The sequence below is a fragment of the Culex quinquefasciatus genome, chromosome 1 (assembly GCF_015732765.1).
Source record: "Culex quinquefasciatus strain JHB chromosome 1, VPISU_Cqui_1.0_pri_paternal, whole genome shotgun sequence".
NCBI classification, from domain to species: Eukaryota; Metazoa; Arthropoda; class Insecta; order Diptera; family Culicidae; genus Culex; species Culex quinquefasciatus.
This window is the reverse complement of record NC_051861.1, coordinates 70974266-70991828: the sequence shown is the minus strand read 5'-3', so window position 1 is coordinate 70991828 and position 17563 is coordinate 70974266. Positions and strand designations below refer to the sequence as shown.

The window sequence follows — 17563 nt, the reverse complement described above, 5'->3', positions numbered from 1 at the left end:
CACAAAACCAAAACGTAAACATTCGGGATTATTCCACTATTCCATTCAATGGTACACTCAGCCAAACAAAGTTTTTAATTTCATAAGGCCAACCATATAAACGCTACCAAAATCTCCTTTTATTGAGTCCATATGTTTACTATATGACTGGTTGTTGCTCCTTTATAATTTATATGGTTTGTGTATGAAGTCTATCAATATTGTATATGTGAAAAAGTCATATGACAACCTTATGAAAATAAATTTCATGTTGGCGAAACAAGCAGACGTAGCCGAAGGAAGAGGATGGTATTTTTTTTGGGAAAACGTAAGTTTAAGTGAGTTATCTCGTTTTTACTGCAACTAACTTGTTTTATTACCATTCCAGGACTACTTTGACTGCAATACTAATTCCATTGCGGCACAGTCGGCGGGCTGTTTGTCAGAGCTCACACTCGAAGCTCGATACACCGGATGCGGGGCCAGCACTCCGGAGAACCGCGCCGAACCGAGGTCGAACATCATGATGGACGTGGATGACGTCTGGTGTCGGACTTTATGTGGCATACCTGGAGGGGCCGCCACGGACCAAGAGCGACGGGTAGACGAAGCAGCGGATTAAGTACGAAGGTTGCCGGTTGAAGTTTCCGGAGATTCAGAAAGGCGGCCATCTACCAAAGGGCGTACTGCTGCAACATATGCAACATGAATTCCAAGAGGACCTGGAGAGATATCAAAGTAGCATAGCCGCACTGCTGAGGACGCCTCGCTCAGCTGAGTCTTCTACAGCGGCGATGATGATCGGGAGGATTTCGCGAAACATCACCGGGGCAGAAGCTATGGCATTCTGATGGAGAGCGTTGAATCGTCAGATAACTTCAAAACAGGTGTTTCTCTTGTTGCGGTGGGTAGTGAGGATGTGAGGTTTACGGACCTTACATTTATGAGGAAAAAAGTGGCTTGCTCCATCATCAGTTTTATTTTAATCTGGTTTAAATAAACATGAGCATATTAAAAACCAAAAAAAAAAACATTTTATTTCTAATAAAATGAGAAAAAATAATTCATAAGTTTACCATTTAAATACTATAATCTGCCAACCTCTCACATTTGAATATTATAAGGTTTGCTTATGAGTGCAACTATTTCCCAGGTATTATATTTATAAAGTTTACTTATAGAAAAAAAATCCATTCCGAAATCCAATGAAATTTATATGGCCAGCATATGGAAAAAATCTATATGGTATACTTATGGCAGGTATGAAGTTTTTTGGCTGAGTGTACACGGAAACTAAACTCATGATTGATTCTATATGTACACTGCACATATTCAATTTTTAATGTAGCGTAATAAATCCTATGATGCATCATATTAATCTCTGTACGCTTAACAAATATGCTTTACAACCAATCTTCTTAGATTTTATGTGCGTATGCTCATAACCGAATTTTACTTCTGTTCGATGAAACATATTGTTTTTGCAAGTATGATTCGTGAACTCCGCATATAACATTTATATGCGAGATACTATAGTTTTTTGCAGTGTGTTTTTTTACATGAAATGTATATGCAAGGTTCACAACATTTATGAATGTGTGCCAAAATGTGTACAAAATTGCTTGCGCGTGTGTGTCAGCCAGCAGCAACAGCCACGGTCGAAGCCGCGTTTCATTTAGTCTTGTGAAAAAGCGCGTGTGCTTCAAACTTGATTCTGCGCGGACGGCGCGGACCGAGATGGCAGACGGTTCCGGCACAAAGGTGGTCCAGATTACCAACCAGACGAGATGCAGATCCTGTTTGGCCACAACGGTAAAATTAACAAGATCCGGATGTATCCGACGAGCCGGGGCGTGTACTGCTCGTCAATTACTTTGAGAGCAGCAGATGGAGATGGCCGTCAACGAGACGCTGGTTCCGGGACTGCAGAGCAGCGGCGGGCCGTGCAGGTTGCATCCAGAGGGGGTTAAACCGCATCGTCGGAATGGTTCCGAACCAGGTTTGTAGAGGAATTCTGTTTGGTAAGAACGATGTTAAACGTTTTTTTCCTTTCACAGATCGTGAAAATCCTCGACAAGAACAATCTTCCGGTGTATCCGTCGCTGGTGGTGTAAAAATATCAAGGAGACGTGCCGCACTCCGGACTCAAGAGGCAGGGCTCGGAGTTCCGCATTACCAGCCGGAAACAAAGAGCAACGCGGCAGCTGCTGGAGGAATTACTCCCCCCAGAAACGGTCCCACTTCAAGCGATCTCCTGCCAGAAACAAACGGAGCCGCTCCCGTCCAAGGCACCACCGCAAGTGCTCCAAGTCCTGCCATTAATAATAAGTTAATAATTAATAATAAAAGATAAACAATCAAAAACTTTGTTTTATAATTTCGAAAGAAAATAAAACATCAATTTAAGATAAAAATTAATAAATAACACTAAAATGCATGGCTATCGAAAATCAATTAATAATTTATTAAAAATCATGAGTGCAGCACTTACATGCTATCTGTGCAACATCGTTCAATCTGTGAGCATTGCATATACCATTCATGTGCCGTGAACATACGTTTTATATGCGTTGACATATTTACGTTCCTTATCCATTTATATGCAGTGCTCACAAAGTTCATATGCGGCGCATATAGAAGTCAAATGTAGAGGCATTCTGCAAAAATCTATATGCGAAACTAATAGCAGCAATCATGATATTTATTTCAGTGTACACTCCCTACATGCCCTCCAAGAATCAGATTGATAACAAACAATTTCCTATTGAAAAAATCAAAAACGCAAAAGGGCACATAACCATTTTCACTGCAAACCAAAAAAAAAGTTCAATTGTGCCCTTTTATTTTTCGTTAGTTTCTCGTACTTAAGGAACTTTTTGTGTTATAAAGTGAACTTTTCATGCATTCTTAACACTAATTCACCTAAAAAAAAGTTTGGTTTACTTTTCACCAAGGATTTCTGCAGAGAAAAACTTCGTCAAAAAACAATATTTAATACGGTCCCGCGGCTGCTGTTCAGTACACTTTAGAAGAATTTTTATATTTCACGTACCTTATTTACACTATTCAATCACAAAACTTCACCAATTATCAAAATTTCTACTGAATTCCTCATTATTTCTAACTAAACAAAAGGGCCCGTAAACATCATTCCAAACAACAATGCGGTGACAGCGCTTTAGTGCCCTTTCAGCTCTCTTCGAAATTGCATTTAGAAAGGGCCCATTATGAACAACAGTTGGAAAGTTAAAAGGGCCTAATAACAAAATTTTCTTAATTTATGAGTTTTATTACGAAAATCAACAAAAATTAAGAAGCATTTAAGCAGAGTTGAGGATAATGATGTGTTTTATAGTATCATCAGTAAAAATACCAACAGTCAGGCTTCTTTTTTAAATAGGAATTGAAACAAGTTGTCCACTTTTTGCAAGCGATTTTCTCGAATCGCGGTTTTTGGTTTTGTGCCCTAATGAAATGTTTGGCTCGAATTGTCGACACAGCTATCGTTCTCTTTACCCAAAGTTGATTTGATTTGTTGTGGTTAGTTTTTTCTGAAAGTGTATGCGAAAAACAAGCGAAAACGTCAAAGAAGTTTGCACTGAGTTCAGCCGGCACAGTTTGCAGGTCCATAAATTTCGCTTTTTTTCAACCAAATTACAGCTTAAAAATGTCGAAAAAGCTGCTAATGTTGCTGCCGCATGGCGCCGAAGAGATGGAGTTCGTGATTTGCGTTGATGTGCTGAGACGGTGCGGCGTAAGACAATTTTCAAAATTTGCTTCTCCGAAGGTCACCTTTTTATGCATTTCTTACTTTGTTTTTTTTTCTTTGCCCCATTTGGTAGGTCACCGTAACTGTGGCCGGTCTGGGCGACACCACGGTCAAATGCTCCCGGGATGTCGTAATCAACGCCGATACCACGCTTGAGGAAGCGGTCAAGGTTTGTTGCTATTTATAACTTGTCCCTGGTCAATCCCGATTTCAAAGAGGAATCGGATTTTGCTAGGTACCTAGATTCTGACGCATAACTCGAATGGTTCTCCAGTAATTAGAGGAACGGGTGAGCACACACAGAAGTAGAGTCAAACACTGAACGAATTATTTATCGAAAGATATCTACTAGCCCGGGTCAAAAAAATTAAAGTTGCTCAAATCAAAAATTATATGAGATTGCCCGAAAGAGTACTAAAAATGGAGGCTCAGGCCAAAATATCAGCCCATTTGGTTGGAAACTGGCTTGCCTTGAGCAGGAACAAGTTTAAATGGGAATTAACCCGTAAAACTGGAGCATTTAGGTAAATTGCTCTGTACAAGAGAGCCGTTAACAAATGACGACTTTTGCATACCATGGGGTCCTAGGGGATCATATGGGGAACAATTCCTCCGAAGGGTGTAAGACGATCCGAGGCCCCTGGTCTTGCCTTGAACCAGATTCATTCCGGCGTCGCTGAAATTCTCATGGTCCCAGCAAAATGTATTGGGAAAAATCAAAGCACACTAAGAAGGCTGCCTCGATCAGAGGACGCCACATGGCAATCAGCCACCACGTGACAGGAGGGTATCATCATTTTTTTATTTTAAAGTGGTTTTGTCATTTCTAGGACACTTAATTCAACCAGATATTTGATCAAAAACACCTTAACAACGCTAAATGTAATTTTGAAGTCGATTTTGGAGTTATTTTTCTGCCACGTGGTGACTGATTGCCATGTGGCGTCCTCTGATCGAGGCAGCCTTCTTAGTGTGCTTTGATTTTTCCCTATACATTGAGCTGGGACCATGAGAATTTCTGCGACGCCGGAATGAATCCGGTTCAAGGCAAGACCAGGGGCCTCGGATCGTCTTGCACCCTTCGGAGGAATTGTTCCCCAGATCATCCCCTAGGACCCCATGGTATGCAAAAGTCGTCATTTGTTAACGGCTGTCTTGTACAGAGCAATTTACCTAAATGCTCCAGTTTTACGGGTTAATTCCCATTTAAACTTGTTCCTGCTCAAGGCAAGCCAGTTTCCAACCAAATGGGCTGAAATTTTGGCCTGAGCCTCCATTTTTAGTACTCTTTCGGGCAATCTCATATAATTTTTGATTTGAGCAACTTTAATTTTTTTGACCCGGGCTAATATCTACTTGATTACAAATACTATTAGTATTTGGTTAGGTTAGGTATGTTATTCAAGAACAAGATCCTCATAAAAGTATTGTGCTTTTGCGGTCCAATTCCCCAAAGATCAGTGCTGAGTCGTACTCTCTGAAGCAATCGTTCTCAACCTTTTTCGAACCATTCCCGATCCCGATCCTATCCTAAAATTATGCACAGTTAGGAGAAAGGATTGATAATAGAGCTACAAATTTTGGATATCCGTAGGAATATCCAAATCAAGATTCAACTATCTGAATGTATATCAGTCAGCTAAACATTCTCAAAATACTCTTGCAGGAAGACTTTGATGCGATCGCTCTGCCGGGAGGCTTGGGTGGCTCCAAGGCCATGTCCGAATCTTCCAAACTGGGTGAGGTTCTGAAGTCATTTGAATCTAACGGAAAACTGATTGCCGCTATCTGCGCCGGTAAGCCTTTGAGGGTACCGTCATCTGGGGCAAAACGGGACACATGGGACGAATTGGGACAGCTGTTTTAGCCTTGTTTTCGGATAGAACAGGCACAGATCAATAAAAATAGAGCATCGATTTCCAAATTGTTCTAAAACGTGTTGTCCCTATTCAGACTGTAGTCCAGATTCGCCCCAGATAACGGTATGTCAGTTTTGTAAGACTGTTACTAGAGAGAGTTTTTTGTAGCTCCGACGGTTCTGCTGACTCATTCTATCGCTCTCGGCAAATCGCTGACATCGTATCCTTCCTTCAAGGATCAGCTCTCTGGCAAGTACAAGTAGGTCTTTCTCTAGTGTTGGTTTCAAAAGTTGAAACACCTTAATATTTCTTTCAATCAAAAAGATACATCGACGACAAGACGGTCGTGGTTGATGGGAATCTCGTGACCAGCCGCGGACCCGCTACCGCGTTCGACTTTGCTCTCAAGCTTGGCGAGATTCTGGTTGGCTTGGAGAAAACCAAACAGGTCGCATCCGGAATGCTGTACAATATGTGAGAGCTGAATCTAGTCACGTGCAAGTTTGAGTGCGGTATGACCGCTGATTAAAATGAAGTTTGTGATACTTGATAGAGGTTTTTGAGTTTGAAAAATCCGAAATCCCTGCTAAAACCTCGTATTTTTTTTTGACAAAATCAAGACAAACATTTATTTTCGTTATGAGGAATAAAAAAGAGCACACATATGTTCCAAAACTAAACCTTCTCCAAGGCTTGCTTCAGATCCACAATAAGGTCATCGACGTCTTCGAGTCCCACCGATATTCTAACCAGTCCGTCGGTAATGCCCAGCTGGGCGCGCTGCTCCGCCGGAACCGATGCGTGCGTCATAACGGAAGGCAGCTCAGCCAAACTTTCGTACCCTCCCAAGCTTTCTGCAAGGGTAAATACTTGCAACGCCTTCAGGAACGCCGAAGACTCGTCCAGTCCTCCCTTGATGTAGAACGACATGATGCCACTGTGGCCGTAGGTTTGCTTCTTGGCCAGTTCGTGCTGGGGATGGCTGGGCAGTCCCGGGTGCAGCACACGTTCAACTTTAGAGTGTGCTTCCAGGAATTTGGCCACGGCCAGTGAGTTGGACTTGTGGCGCTCCATGCGCAATGCCAGGGTCTTTAAGCTACGGTTGACTAGGTAACAGTCGAAGGGTGAAGGCACGATTCCGGCGGCTAGAAGAGAGAAGAAAGCGATGATACACATTTCACTTTTCCATCATCATCCAAAATCCAATGAACCATTACCGTTCTGGAGAAATTTGAGCCGTTCGTATAGGGCTTCATCGTTCATGACTGCAGCACCCATGATAACGTCGGAATGTCCGTTCATGTATTTGGTCAGCGAGTACATTACAACGTCGGCACCCAAATCCAGCGGCCGCTGCAGGTAAGCCGAGAGGAACGTATTGTCCACAACAACCATAACCTGATAAGAAAACAAAAAAAAGGCATCGATTACTGAGAAATGCAACGCAACGCAACGCAAAAATCAGGATTCCTCACCCCTGGGAACTTGTGGGCAATCTTGCACACCGCCTCAATGTCTGCGACCTTCAGTAGCGGGTTCGTCGGGGTTTCCAGCCAGAACAGCTTAGTGTTTGGCTTGATGGCGGCTTCCACCTTGGCCAGGTCGGTGGTGTCTACAAAGTCCACAGCGATGTTCATCTTCATCGCGACCTGCCGCAGGAGCCGATTCGTTCCACCGTACAGATCATCTCCGGCCACGACGTGGTCACCGGCACTGAGCATCGTTATGATCGTGGTGGTCACGCCCAGACCGGACGAGAACGTGAGTCCGTACTTGCCGTTGTCCAGCGAGGCCAGGCAGCGCTCCAGAACGTCACGGGTTGGGTTTCCGCTGCGGCCGTACTCGAAACCCTGAGGAAGATTGTTCCAGTTTATTGAAAGTGTTTCATCGATAGTAGAGAACCTACCGCATGTTGTGCCGGACCATGCTGCTTGAAGGTAGTGCTCATGCTGATTGGTGGCACCACCGCCATGCTTTTCCACTGTTCCGGATCCTGGGCCACGTGGATCGCCTTGGTTGCAAATCCCTTCGGCTGCGCGCGGAAGCCATCGTCGCCGATCGCCCTGCGTAGAATTAAACGATGTGATAAGTGAGGTATAATCGTGCTAAATTTTGATGCGATGCCTTGTAACGAGGGGGGCATTCAAAGGCATTTGAGTAGATTAAAGAAGCTCAACCGGAATACCAAAAACACACAGCTCGAATTGCGAGCTATTTTTCGTTTTGCCAACAACAGAGATAACAGCGCGGTTTTGGGCGAAACACACGTACATTTAAATTGATAATGGTGAGAATCTGAAGAATGAGCCAATTCAGTGGACTGCGAAAATTGGCGAGCGCCATATAGATAGATTAAACTACCTTAGTTAGTTGCCGAGTCTGGTTGATTAGTGGCATCACTTTAGTCAGATTGGCTCGTGAAGCTGATATAACGGAAGTAATCTTGTGGGCTTGTCTTTGATTGCCATTTCAAGTCACCACTTCCCCGTCCGACGGATGGCGTGATCAGGCAAATCTCGTCTCGAAAAATGCCACCGAGACCGACTGGGATCGAACCCAGGCCGACTGGGTGAGAGGCAATCACGCTTACTCCTATGCCACGGGTCCCGGCAATATAGAGCATTGAAATAAAGCAGAAATAAGTGGCTGCCCTGAGGTACTCCGGATGTAACAAAGAACACCTGCATCGATCTTCCGGTTACCTAGTCAAGGAAAGTCCCGTGTAAGCCGATACGAGGAAGTTTTGCGATTGCGATTCGATGATCAATCTTGTCGAAAACTGCAGAGAGGTCGGTGTAGACCGCATCGACCTGGTACCCATTGTGAATTGATCGTTGTATTGTGGAAACAGAAGTCACAAGCAGTGTTGGCATTCTCGTGCTCTCGCGAGAAATATTCATCTCTCTCTCTCTCTTTCTCTCGAGCTCTCGCCGCGAGTCAAGAGCAGTCGAAAGAACCTCGCTGATTACCCGTGCTCTCCTCCACTCGCGAACGGGCCATAGGCTATATGGCCCATAGCTCGCGAGCCAGAATTGCCCGCGAGCGAGAAGTAAAACGTGTTGGCATCGAAAAAAAACGGAATCGACGTAACACCTTATAATGTGGCCCTCTTAAACCTTGCGGTTTTGTCAATGGATCCACAGGCGTGTATCGTTCTTTTTGCGACAAGACTCCGCGTCCCGGGTCTCCTAAGTGTGAAGGTATGGGCACGGGGAGAGGGCACCGAATACCTATATTTACACTTAGAATTTTTTGCGTCCGCCTCGGGATTCGAACCGGCGATCTCTGGATTGTGAGTCCAGTGCGCGGTCCGATTGATCCACACAGGCAGACACACAACGGTTGAAGTTACACATCTTTACCATCGCATCGTTCGCATTCATAAGCCTGATTAACAAATTGCTAACTTGGAACGAACGGCGAGGTGTTCGCGAGCGCTCGCGGCTAGAGCGAGATCGCTAACGAAAAGAGGAATGTACTACAAGTTCTTTCCCTCGCTCGCGAGTGAGCAATGCTTTCCTTCTTCTCGCTCAAATTCCAACACTGGTCACAAGGTTTGGGTTAGTTGACTGTTTGGGGGAGAAATCCCTGCTGGTCGTCAGCAATGCCCGAAGAACAGTTATGCTGAAAATAGTTAGGCACGATAACCTCAAAAAGTTTAGACATGGCACAGAGGGCTGCAATGCCGCGGTAGTTGCAGATGTCTCCTGTCTCCAATCAAGCTCATATTTGGGATTTGGGTTCAGTACGCCCACCGGAGCCCTGATTGCCCACCAAAAAGTCATTTTTGTTACATCTTAGTATAAAATCAAAATCACAACGAATTGATTCCAACGTATATTCAATCACAATGCACTAGAGCTGAATTTATTATTTAAAAGCTTTGTTATAAAATATTGATTTCAAAAGTAATACTAAGTGCTTTGGGCATGGCATGATTGATACAGCATCAACTAAATCACGTTAAAGCTTGGTTTAGTAAATGTTTTTTTTTGTGTATAATTTTGCAGCAATAAAAAAATGTTTTTGTATGTTCTGAATCACACTACATTATCGGTCGTTCGGCGTATCACAATTGATTGCTGCACGCAGAAAAATATTTTGTAGAATCAGCCTGTACGAGGTTTGATTCAACAAAATTTTTGTTGAATATAATCAACGCCGATTTTGCGTTGAAACAAACCTCGATTTTCTCAATTCCACAAAAATCTTTTGTTATTTTGAAAAATTTGCTTTGACGTTTAGCGCTGATTCAACAAAAAGCTTGATTTTCAAATCAACAAAACGTTTTGTTGATTCAAATATGCCTTATTTTTCTGCGTGTGGATAATACACCATTATCAGCTAGCCGTGTTGAATACGAAGCATTCTTCGATATCAGTATACGCAATAGTACCTACTAGCGGCCATATCATCACTAACAAGCAGCCAAGTTTGCAATTTCTCAAGATACAATTTGTGATGCAATAAAGAGTGGCGCTTTCAGTCTCGTACAGCAGGATCACTGTGTTAAGGTCGGTAATTTGGGAATCCCTGAATGCACTTGTTCGCTCACTTGCTCAGTATAATTAATCCTCGATGGCACAACAAGTGTATCGATTTGCCGTGTTTTGAATACGTTTAACCTTACCTTTCACTACCGTTGGTGACTTTATCGGCCGACATTATAAACCACTCAAAAATATGTTTGTCACTCTTTTCTCTAGTCACTAATAGGGTGGTGCTTCGGACACGTGGAGTTCTTTCCAACCGAGAAGGCAATCTCACATCTGCTCCCACTGTGACCTGGCCGGCGACTGACAAAAGTTTGGATGATGGTCGCGTTTTACATTTGTTTTATACACACCAGCACCATCACCGTCGAAAGAGAAAATAAAATACTAACTACGAACGGTTTACCGCAGGTTGGGGAAAAAGGAAACTTCCAACTCAAAATTGGGAATCCTGCATCTTTTGGAAAAGAAACCAAGAGCAGTTTGGGCAGTGGGAGCGGTGTAGGATAATTACCGGTTTTGAATGTCCTGTTTCGTCGATCATTTGTAGCCCCACATTCCCTACCGGTACGAGAGTCATGTTTTTCATTGTATTGTAGGGAACATCTGCCAATTCTTGGATTTAAATTTGAAATTTTATCTGGAATTCGAGCCCTTTGTTTTGTAGTTAAACTACCATTGAAATTATTTTTTTTTACAGAATAAAAGTTTTACATAATTTAACTTAAAAAACTGAGTTTAAAATTCTAAATAAAAAATAGTTCTGTTAACCAAAATTTAAGACAAATTAACGGGAACGTTCTCAGCTGAACAACTGTCTCCCCCTTTCTCGTCATCGTTCGATACGAGAGAGCGATAACTGGCGAAGCTGTAGCCGGACCCGTTGGATGATTTTGTTGTCGCGAATATTATCGCAGAGAAAAAATATAAAAATATAACCGAGAGAGCGACAAGGTTTTGTAGCGCGGCGTGCGTAATGAAGAATAAATGCGTAAATAGAATCGTTTCGCGGTGGATGTGTAGGTAATACCAGGGAAAAGATTGAACAGGGCTCAGCAAAAGAGCGGAATCATTTAAATATAGAGGGCACAGCAATTTTCATTTCCTTTTGGGGTTCTAGACAACCCCCATCCAAATTCAAACGTTTGGTTTAGTCCCCACTTGCGCAAAGCGATTCAATTTTGCATAAGAAGGAAGTTGTTGAGGACCCCGAAAGGAACTAAAAAAAAATAATGACTAAAAATCTCTATAATAAAGAATATATAAAAAACAAGGCCCAAAACATGTAACAGCAATGTTGTTATTTAAGAATTTTTCTATATTTAGGAAAAAGGATTGAAATGGTAGTTTAGGGCCATTTTACCGACCTAGAACATCTTAAATACCCTAAAGTTTAAAATATATTCAAAAATACAATAAAATTTATGATTGCAACGATTTTTCTAAGCATATGAATGTGGGTAATATTCTGTCATATATCCACAAACCATAATGTTTTTACCAAGTTCGCAAATGTGGATCATGTTCAGTGATATACCGGGACCCTTTGGCATCATACTTTGGAAGTTTTTGGGATATTCTAGGTCCTCCAAAGTGCCCATGAATAAAGGTCGTGGAGTTTACCGACGTAACAACACTATTCTATCAAGATTTTGATCATGGTTCATATTCAGTGATAGCCCTGGAACCCTTTGGCATTAAAATTCAGTGATGTTGCACTACTATGAACTGTTTAGACCACTTTTAAGATGTTCGGAGTACTCAAAAATTCTCATTATCACCGCCATTGTTATCCGAGCATTTGTTGGTGAAGGTTGTCTGAATCAACATGACTCGTCGCGTCCCGGCGCAAAACGCCGGCAATATTGCCCTACCTGCGGCTCAAGCAGGCAAAAAAGTGGGAATTTCCAAAAGGAAGGTTGAGGCCTCAACTGATGGGCAAAAACCGGGGATTCCCAAGAGGAAGGTGCTTTTGGAAGTGACATCGAACAGCAAAAAGACGAAAAAGAGCGACGGTACTGTACCGATGGATGAGGAAGGGGAGAACTCTTCGTCGCACGAGGAGCAGCTATTGAAGAACAACAAGTTTGCTGGACTGCCTGACGAGGACCAGGTAGCGGAAGCAAAGGAGAATGAAGTGAAACAGCGAAAGGAGAAACTACCTCCTTTTTATGTGCGGCAATCAGCAGCAACGATCGACTTTCGAGCGGGGCTGTTTGAACTCATCAAGTCTGGGAAAGTCCAAGGCAACATTCGTCTGTGTCAGGACGGGTTTAAGGTGCTGGTGCAATCCAGGCAGCACTATCAACTGGTCAAGGATTACTTGACCGAAAACGAGGCGGAGTACTTTACCCATGATGTCGTCATGGATAAGCCGTACAAAATTGTCGTCAGAGGTCTGTACGACATGCCAGTGGAGGAATTAGCTGCCGAGCTAAAAGTTTTGAAACTGGATGTGTTGGCCGTGCACAAAATGAGCCGACGCAACAAAGACATCAAGTACCGTGACCAGCTCTACCTGCTGCATTTGGCTAAGGGATCGACGACGCTTCCTGAGCTGAAGGCAATTCGAGCGGTTTTCAACATTATCGTGTCGTGGGAGCGATACCGACCAGTGCATCGTGACGTCACACAATGCTTCAACTGCCTGGGTTTCGGGCACGGAGGTAAGAACTGCCACCTGAAGCGTCGTTGCGCCAAATGTGGTACCGATGCGCACATCACATCCCAGTGCATCCAAGATTCGCTGGTGAAGTGCCTCAACTGCAACGGTGAGCACTCGTCAACCGACCGAAAGTGCCCCAAGAGAGCTGAGTTCGTGAAAATTCGGCAGCAAGCATCGACGAAGAATCAGCCTCAGCGTCGTAGAACTCCTCCAGCCCTGGTGGAGCAAAATTTTCCACCTCTTCAACCGCGACGCCAGGTCCCGAACTTGGCACCGTTGCCGTTGGATCCCAGGAAGAGAGCTGAGATGAATCATCCACGGCCGGGTTCCAGCCAGGAGCCGAGACCGCCACCACCGGGCTTCAGCCAGGAGCCAAGACCAACCCAAGAACCAGCAGTTGAGGAAAATGGTAATGATCTTTACACCTCAACCGAACTCCTCAATATTTTCAAACAGATGTCCGCTGCACTGCGTGGATGCAAAACCAAGACCCAGCAGATTGAAGTGCTGACCTCGTTCGTCATCCAGTATGGATCGTAGGTCCCTCAAGCTGCTGAATTGGAACGCTTGCTCCATTAGGAGGAAGAACTTAGAGCTGGTGGATTTTCTTCGCGAGAAGGAGATCGACGTAGCTGCCATCACGGAAACTCATCTGAAGCCCGGTGAAAAAGTTTATCTGCAAAACTACAAGATCGCGACGCAGCTCGACAGGACCACCTCTGGAGGAGGAGGTGTGCTTGTCGCTGTTCATCGTGATCTCAAGCCACGCCGGCTGCCACACTTCAAGCTGGACATCATCGAGGCCGTTGGGGTGGAAATTCCCACTTCGGTTGGCCCAGTACTCTTCATTGCTGCATACTGCCCACGTCAGGTGAATGCCAGAGATGGTTCAGCAGCAAAACTGAAGAGCGATATCCAGAAGCTGACACGGCGGAGCGATAAGTACATCATCGCTAGTGACCTTAACGCGAAGCATGAAGTTTGGGGCAACAGCAGGAGGAATCGGAACGGAGTGATTCTGCACAACGATCTGCAAAACGGATACTACAACGTTGTGAGTCCGGATTGTCCAACGAGGGTGGCTCGGTCTGGGAATCACTCAATCATCGACTTCTTCATTACCAATATGGCTGAGAACGTGGCTCATCCTGAGGTGTTTGAAGAGTTGAGTTCTGATCACTATCCGGTGGTTGTGGAGGTTGGAGCTTCCGTTACTCCGCAGCGGCAACCAACCCGGAAAGATTACCACAACGTTGACTGGCAGCAGTTTCAGCAAGTGGTAGACAGCAACATCGACTATGATCAACACCCGGAAACTTCTGCTGATATTGATCGTTCGCTGGAGGTGATCCAGCAGGCTATCAACCAAGCAGAGGCTGCCAACGTTCGGGAGGTTCCTGTTAATTTTAAGGTAACTGATATTGACGTAGATACTAAACACTTGATTAGACTTAGGAATGTTTATAGGAGACAATATCAACGGACTGGGGACTATGACAAAAGATTTCAGTGAACAATTTGAACAAAATCATACAAGACCGACTTGACAATATCAGAAATCAAGAATTTTCAAAACATGTAAGCCAGCTTGGGAATTATTCAAAACCATTTTGGAAACTTTCAAAAGTTCTTAAAAACAAACCAAAGCCTATTCCTCCTCTTATTGTTGAGGATTCTCCTTTGATTACATCCGAGGAAAAGGCAAATGCACTTGGGCTTCATTTTGTTAGTTCACATAATCTTGGCGCTTCCATGACCAGCCGTAAAGAAACATCAGTTGCCAATAGTATTTCAACAATCAATGACTCTACCTTTGAATTTCCTGCAGATTCCCATGTTTCTGGTGAGGAAGTCAAAGTTGCAGTTAAACAAATGAAAAATATGAAAGCTCCTGGCTTTGATAACATTTTAATCTAGTGTTGAAAAAACAGAGTGATCAGTTCTTTCAACATCTAGCCAATATTTTCAATAAATGTTTGCAACTTGGTTACTTCCCCACCAATTGGAAACTGGGCAAAGTCATACCAATTTTGAAGCCTCAAAAGATCCAACATCGCCAACAAGTTATCGTCCCATTAGTCTTTTGAGTAGTCTGTCCAAACTCTTTGAGAAGGTCATCTATTCAAGGCTTTTGGATTTTACCAACGATAATAATATAATTTTGAATGAACAGTTTGGCTTCCGAAAGGGACATAATACTGCTCATCAGCTTACGAGAGTAACTAAAATCATCAAGCAGAACAAGCTTGAGTCTAAATCAACTGCTATGGCTTTGTTGGATGTTGAGAAGGCTTTTGACAATGTTTGGCATGATGGTTTGATACATAAACTGTATTTATACGGTTTTCCAATGTATCTTATCAAAATTATCCAGCACTATCTTTCGGAGAGATCGTTCAAGGTTTTTCTGAATGGGATTGCTTCTGGATTATTCAACATTGATGCTGGGGTTCCCCAAGGAAGTATTCTTGGCCCACTTCTGTACAATATTTTTACATCTGATTTGCCTACTCTTCCTGGTAATGGTGTGTTGTCACTTTTGCTGATGACACTGCCGTTATTTATAAGGGTAAAATAACCAGATATTTAGTTGGCCGTCTTCAGAAGGGTCTTGACGTTCTTTCCGAATACTTTGGCGACTGGAAAATTCGCATAAATGCAGCCAAAACTCAAACCATCATTTTTCCACTTTCCAAATCGGCCCGATTTGTCCCAAAGGATGATGTTTTGATTAAAATGAATGATGTTTCAATACCCTGGTCAAAGGAAGTTGTCTATTTAGGTCTCATACTTGACTCGAAACTATTGTTTCGGCAGCATGTAGATAAAATATTGAACAAGTGCAGCATTCTCATCAGGTGTTTGTATCCTTTAATTAACAGAAAATCAAAGCTATCTTTGAAAAATAAGCTAGCAGTTTACAAACAAATAATTTACCCCGTTATTGAGTATGCAGTACCTGTTTGGGAGTGTTGCGCTAGAACTCATAAATTGAAGCTCCAGCGTGTCCAAAACAAGGTACTCAAAATGGTTTTGAATGTTCCTGGCTGGACAAGATCAAGTGAGGTTCATGAATTAGCAGAAGTAAAAATGTTGGATCAGAAGATTCAAGAAAAATGTTTGAAATTCAGGGAAAATGTGCTATATCTGAATACCACTTGATTCAAGAATTGGTTTAGTTTATGGTAAGATTAAGTTAGTTTTAGGTTAGGTTATGTTTTCTTAATATTTTTTTTCCTCATTGTGCCTAGTGTTACAAAAATGATAAATCATATACTTTTAAAGTTATTAGAATGAACAGTCTTTAAATCACGAAAAGCAAACTAAAGCTGAAGAGCCACAGCTGACCACTTATTATGTAAACCAAATGTAATTATTATAAGAAAGATTCAATAAAGTATATTTAATTAAAAAAAAAATTCTCATTATCACCGCCAAATTTTAACCATAACGTTATGACGGTAGACTCCAAGATCTGTATTGCACGATACTTTGGACAATCTACAGTATCAAAACGTGGTTCGAAGAGTGCATAGTAGGGTGGGTACGTTTTTCAAAAAGTTCTCCGATCAAGTTTTAGTATGGTTCCCCTTGTAAGGCATGCCCATAGGGACTTTCATGCCAAATATCAGCTCATTTGGTTGTAAACTGGCTGCGCGCATCAGGGTTAAAGTTTACATGGGAATTACTATGGGAAAATGAAACTTTTTGTTCAAACGCTTCTACAGGTCTGGGAAAATCACGCGCCAACTTCTGGTATGGTTAGGCATAAGGGAAATGGTCTGGAGAACACTTTTTCCGAAGAGAGCATACAGATTCGTTGTACCTAGAGCTGGCGCATCGGCAAACAATCCAATGTCTCCGGAATCATCGGTTTTCCCTCAAAAAGCATCAAATTTTCCTTAGCATGCTATGAAAGCTTGATGCACACCGCGACGCCATATGTCAGGTAGCTACCACGTGGTTGAAATATTATCAACAAAACACAAATTTGCTATGCAGAGATACTGAATTCCACTAAACAATATCAGGATTGCTCGAAATGATCATTTTCTAGTTGAAAGAAGGTTTGCAATTGAATACTCCAGCCGTTTCTCACCCACGTGTTAGCTACCTGACATATGGCGTCGCGGTGTGCATCAAGCTTTCATAGCATGCTAAGGAAAATTTGATGCTTTTTGAGGGAAAACCGTTGATTCCGGAGACATCGGATTGTTTGCCGATGCGCCAGCTCTAGGTACAACAAATCTGTATGCTCTCTTCGGGAAAAGTGTTCTCCAGACCATTCCCCTTATGCCTAACCTTACCAGAAGTTGGCGCGTGATTTTCCCAGACCTGTAGAAGCGTTTGAACAAAAAGTTTCATTTTCCCATAGTAATTCCCATGTAAACTTTAACCCTGATGCGCGCAGCCAGTTTACAACCAAATGAGCTGATATTTGGCATGAAAGTCCCTATGGGCATGCCCTACAAGGGGAACCATACTAAAACTTGATCGGAGAACTTTTTGAAAAACGTACCCATCCTAGTGCATAGTGTTGCCAGAGATATCATTGAATCAGAATCTTACGAAAGAATCAGTCAGAAATGGCAATCTGGGCCGACTGGGATTAAATACAACCCAGCTAGAATTAGAGGCAACCACGCTTACCACTACACCACCGTCCCCGTTTCAACTAAACGCCCTAAAATTTGAAAGGGTTGTTTGGGACCCCAAAAGGTGTCGAATATGGTTGTGCATCCTTAAACAGTTGATGGAACTAATGTGTGGCTTTCACAGTACTCAATTAAAACGCAAA

At 42.9% G+C, this 17563-nt stretch overlaps 3 protein-coding genes across 3 annotated transcripts; 2 read left to right on the top strand and 1 right to left on the bottom strand.

Annotated features, from left to right (window-relative positions):
• Positions 1–66: 66 nt before the first annotated feature.
• Positions 67–1010, top strand: LOC119765364. The gene is made up of 2 exons (XM_038249093.1): positions 67–307; positions 368–1010. The coding sequence occupies exons 1-2, from the start codon at positions 185–187 to the stop codon at positions 599–601; spliced, it is 357 nt and encodes a 118-aa protein (XP_038105021.1). The 5' UTR covers positions 67–184; the 3' UTR covers positions 602–1010.
• A 2533-nt stretch (positions 1011–3543) lies between these two features.
• LOC6034419 (protein dj-1beta) lies at positions 3544–6157 on the top strand. The gene is made up of 5 exons (XM_038249100.1): positions 3544–3733; positions 3822–3917; positions 5415–5544; positions 5776–5866; positions 5932–6157. Exons 1-5 carry the CDS (start codon positions 3647–3649, stop codon positions 6083–6085), a joined length of 558 nt encoding a protein of 185 aa, XP_038105028.1. The 5' UTR covers positions 3544–3646; the 3' UTR covers positions 6086–6157.
• A 49-nt stretch (positions 6158–6206) lies between these two features.
• Positions 6207–10434, bottom strand: LOC6034418 (cystathionine gamma-lyase). The gene is made up of 5 exons (XM_001844684.2): positions 10238–10434; positions 7514–7670; positions 7083–7457; positions 6825–7005; positions 6207–6752 (listed from the first exon to the last, which is right to left on the bottom strand). The coding sequence occupies exons 1-5, from the start codon at positions 10270–10272 to the stop codon at positions 6283–6285; spliced, it is 1218 nt and encodes a 405-aa protein (XP_001844736.1). The 5' UTR covers positions 10273–10434; the 3' UTR covers positions 6207–6282.
• Positions 10435–17563: the final 7129 nt, after the last annotated feature.

Bases quoted from the DNA above. Each gene is read 5' to 3' on its own strand.
- LOC119765364 (XM_038249093.1), top strand. From the start codon at position 185: ATGAAGTCTATCAATATTGTATATGTGAAAAAGTCATATGACAACCTT. The intron at 308-367 runs GTAAGTTTAAGT...TTACCATTCCAG, and splicing joins GGTATTTTTTTTGGGAAAAC to GACTACTTTGACTGCAATAC.
- LOC6034419 (XM_038249100.1), top strand. From the start codon at position 3,647: ATGTCGAAAAAGCTGCTAATGTTGCTGCCGCATGGCGCCGAAGAGATG. The intron at 3,734-3,821 runs GTAAGACAATTT...CCCATTTGGTAG, and splicing joins ATGTGCTGAGACGGTGCGGC to GTCACCGTAACTGTGGCCGG. The intron at 5,867-5,931 runs GTAGGTCTTTCT...TCAATCAAAAAG, and splicing joins CAGCTCTCTGGCAAGTACAA to ATACATCGACGACAAGACGG.
- LOC6034418 (XM_001844684.2), bottom strand. From the start codon at position 10,272: ATGTCGGCCGATAAAGTCACCAACGGTAGTGAAAG. The intron at 7,006-7,082 runs GTGAGGAATCCT...TTTTCTTATCAG, and splicing joins TTGCCCACAAGTTCCCAGGG to GTTATGGTTGTTGTGGACAA. The intron at 6,753-6,824 runs GTAATGGTTCAT...TCTCTCTTCTAG, and splicing joins GCTCAAATTTCTCCAGAACG to CCGCCGGAATCGTGCCTTCA.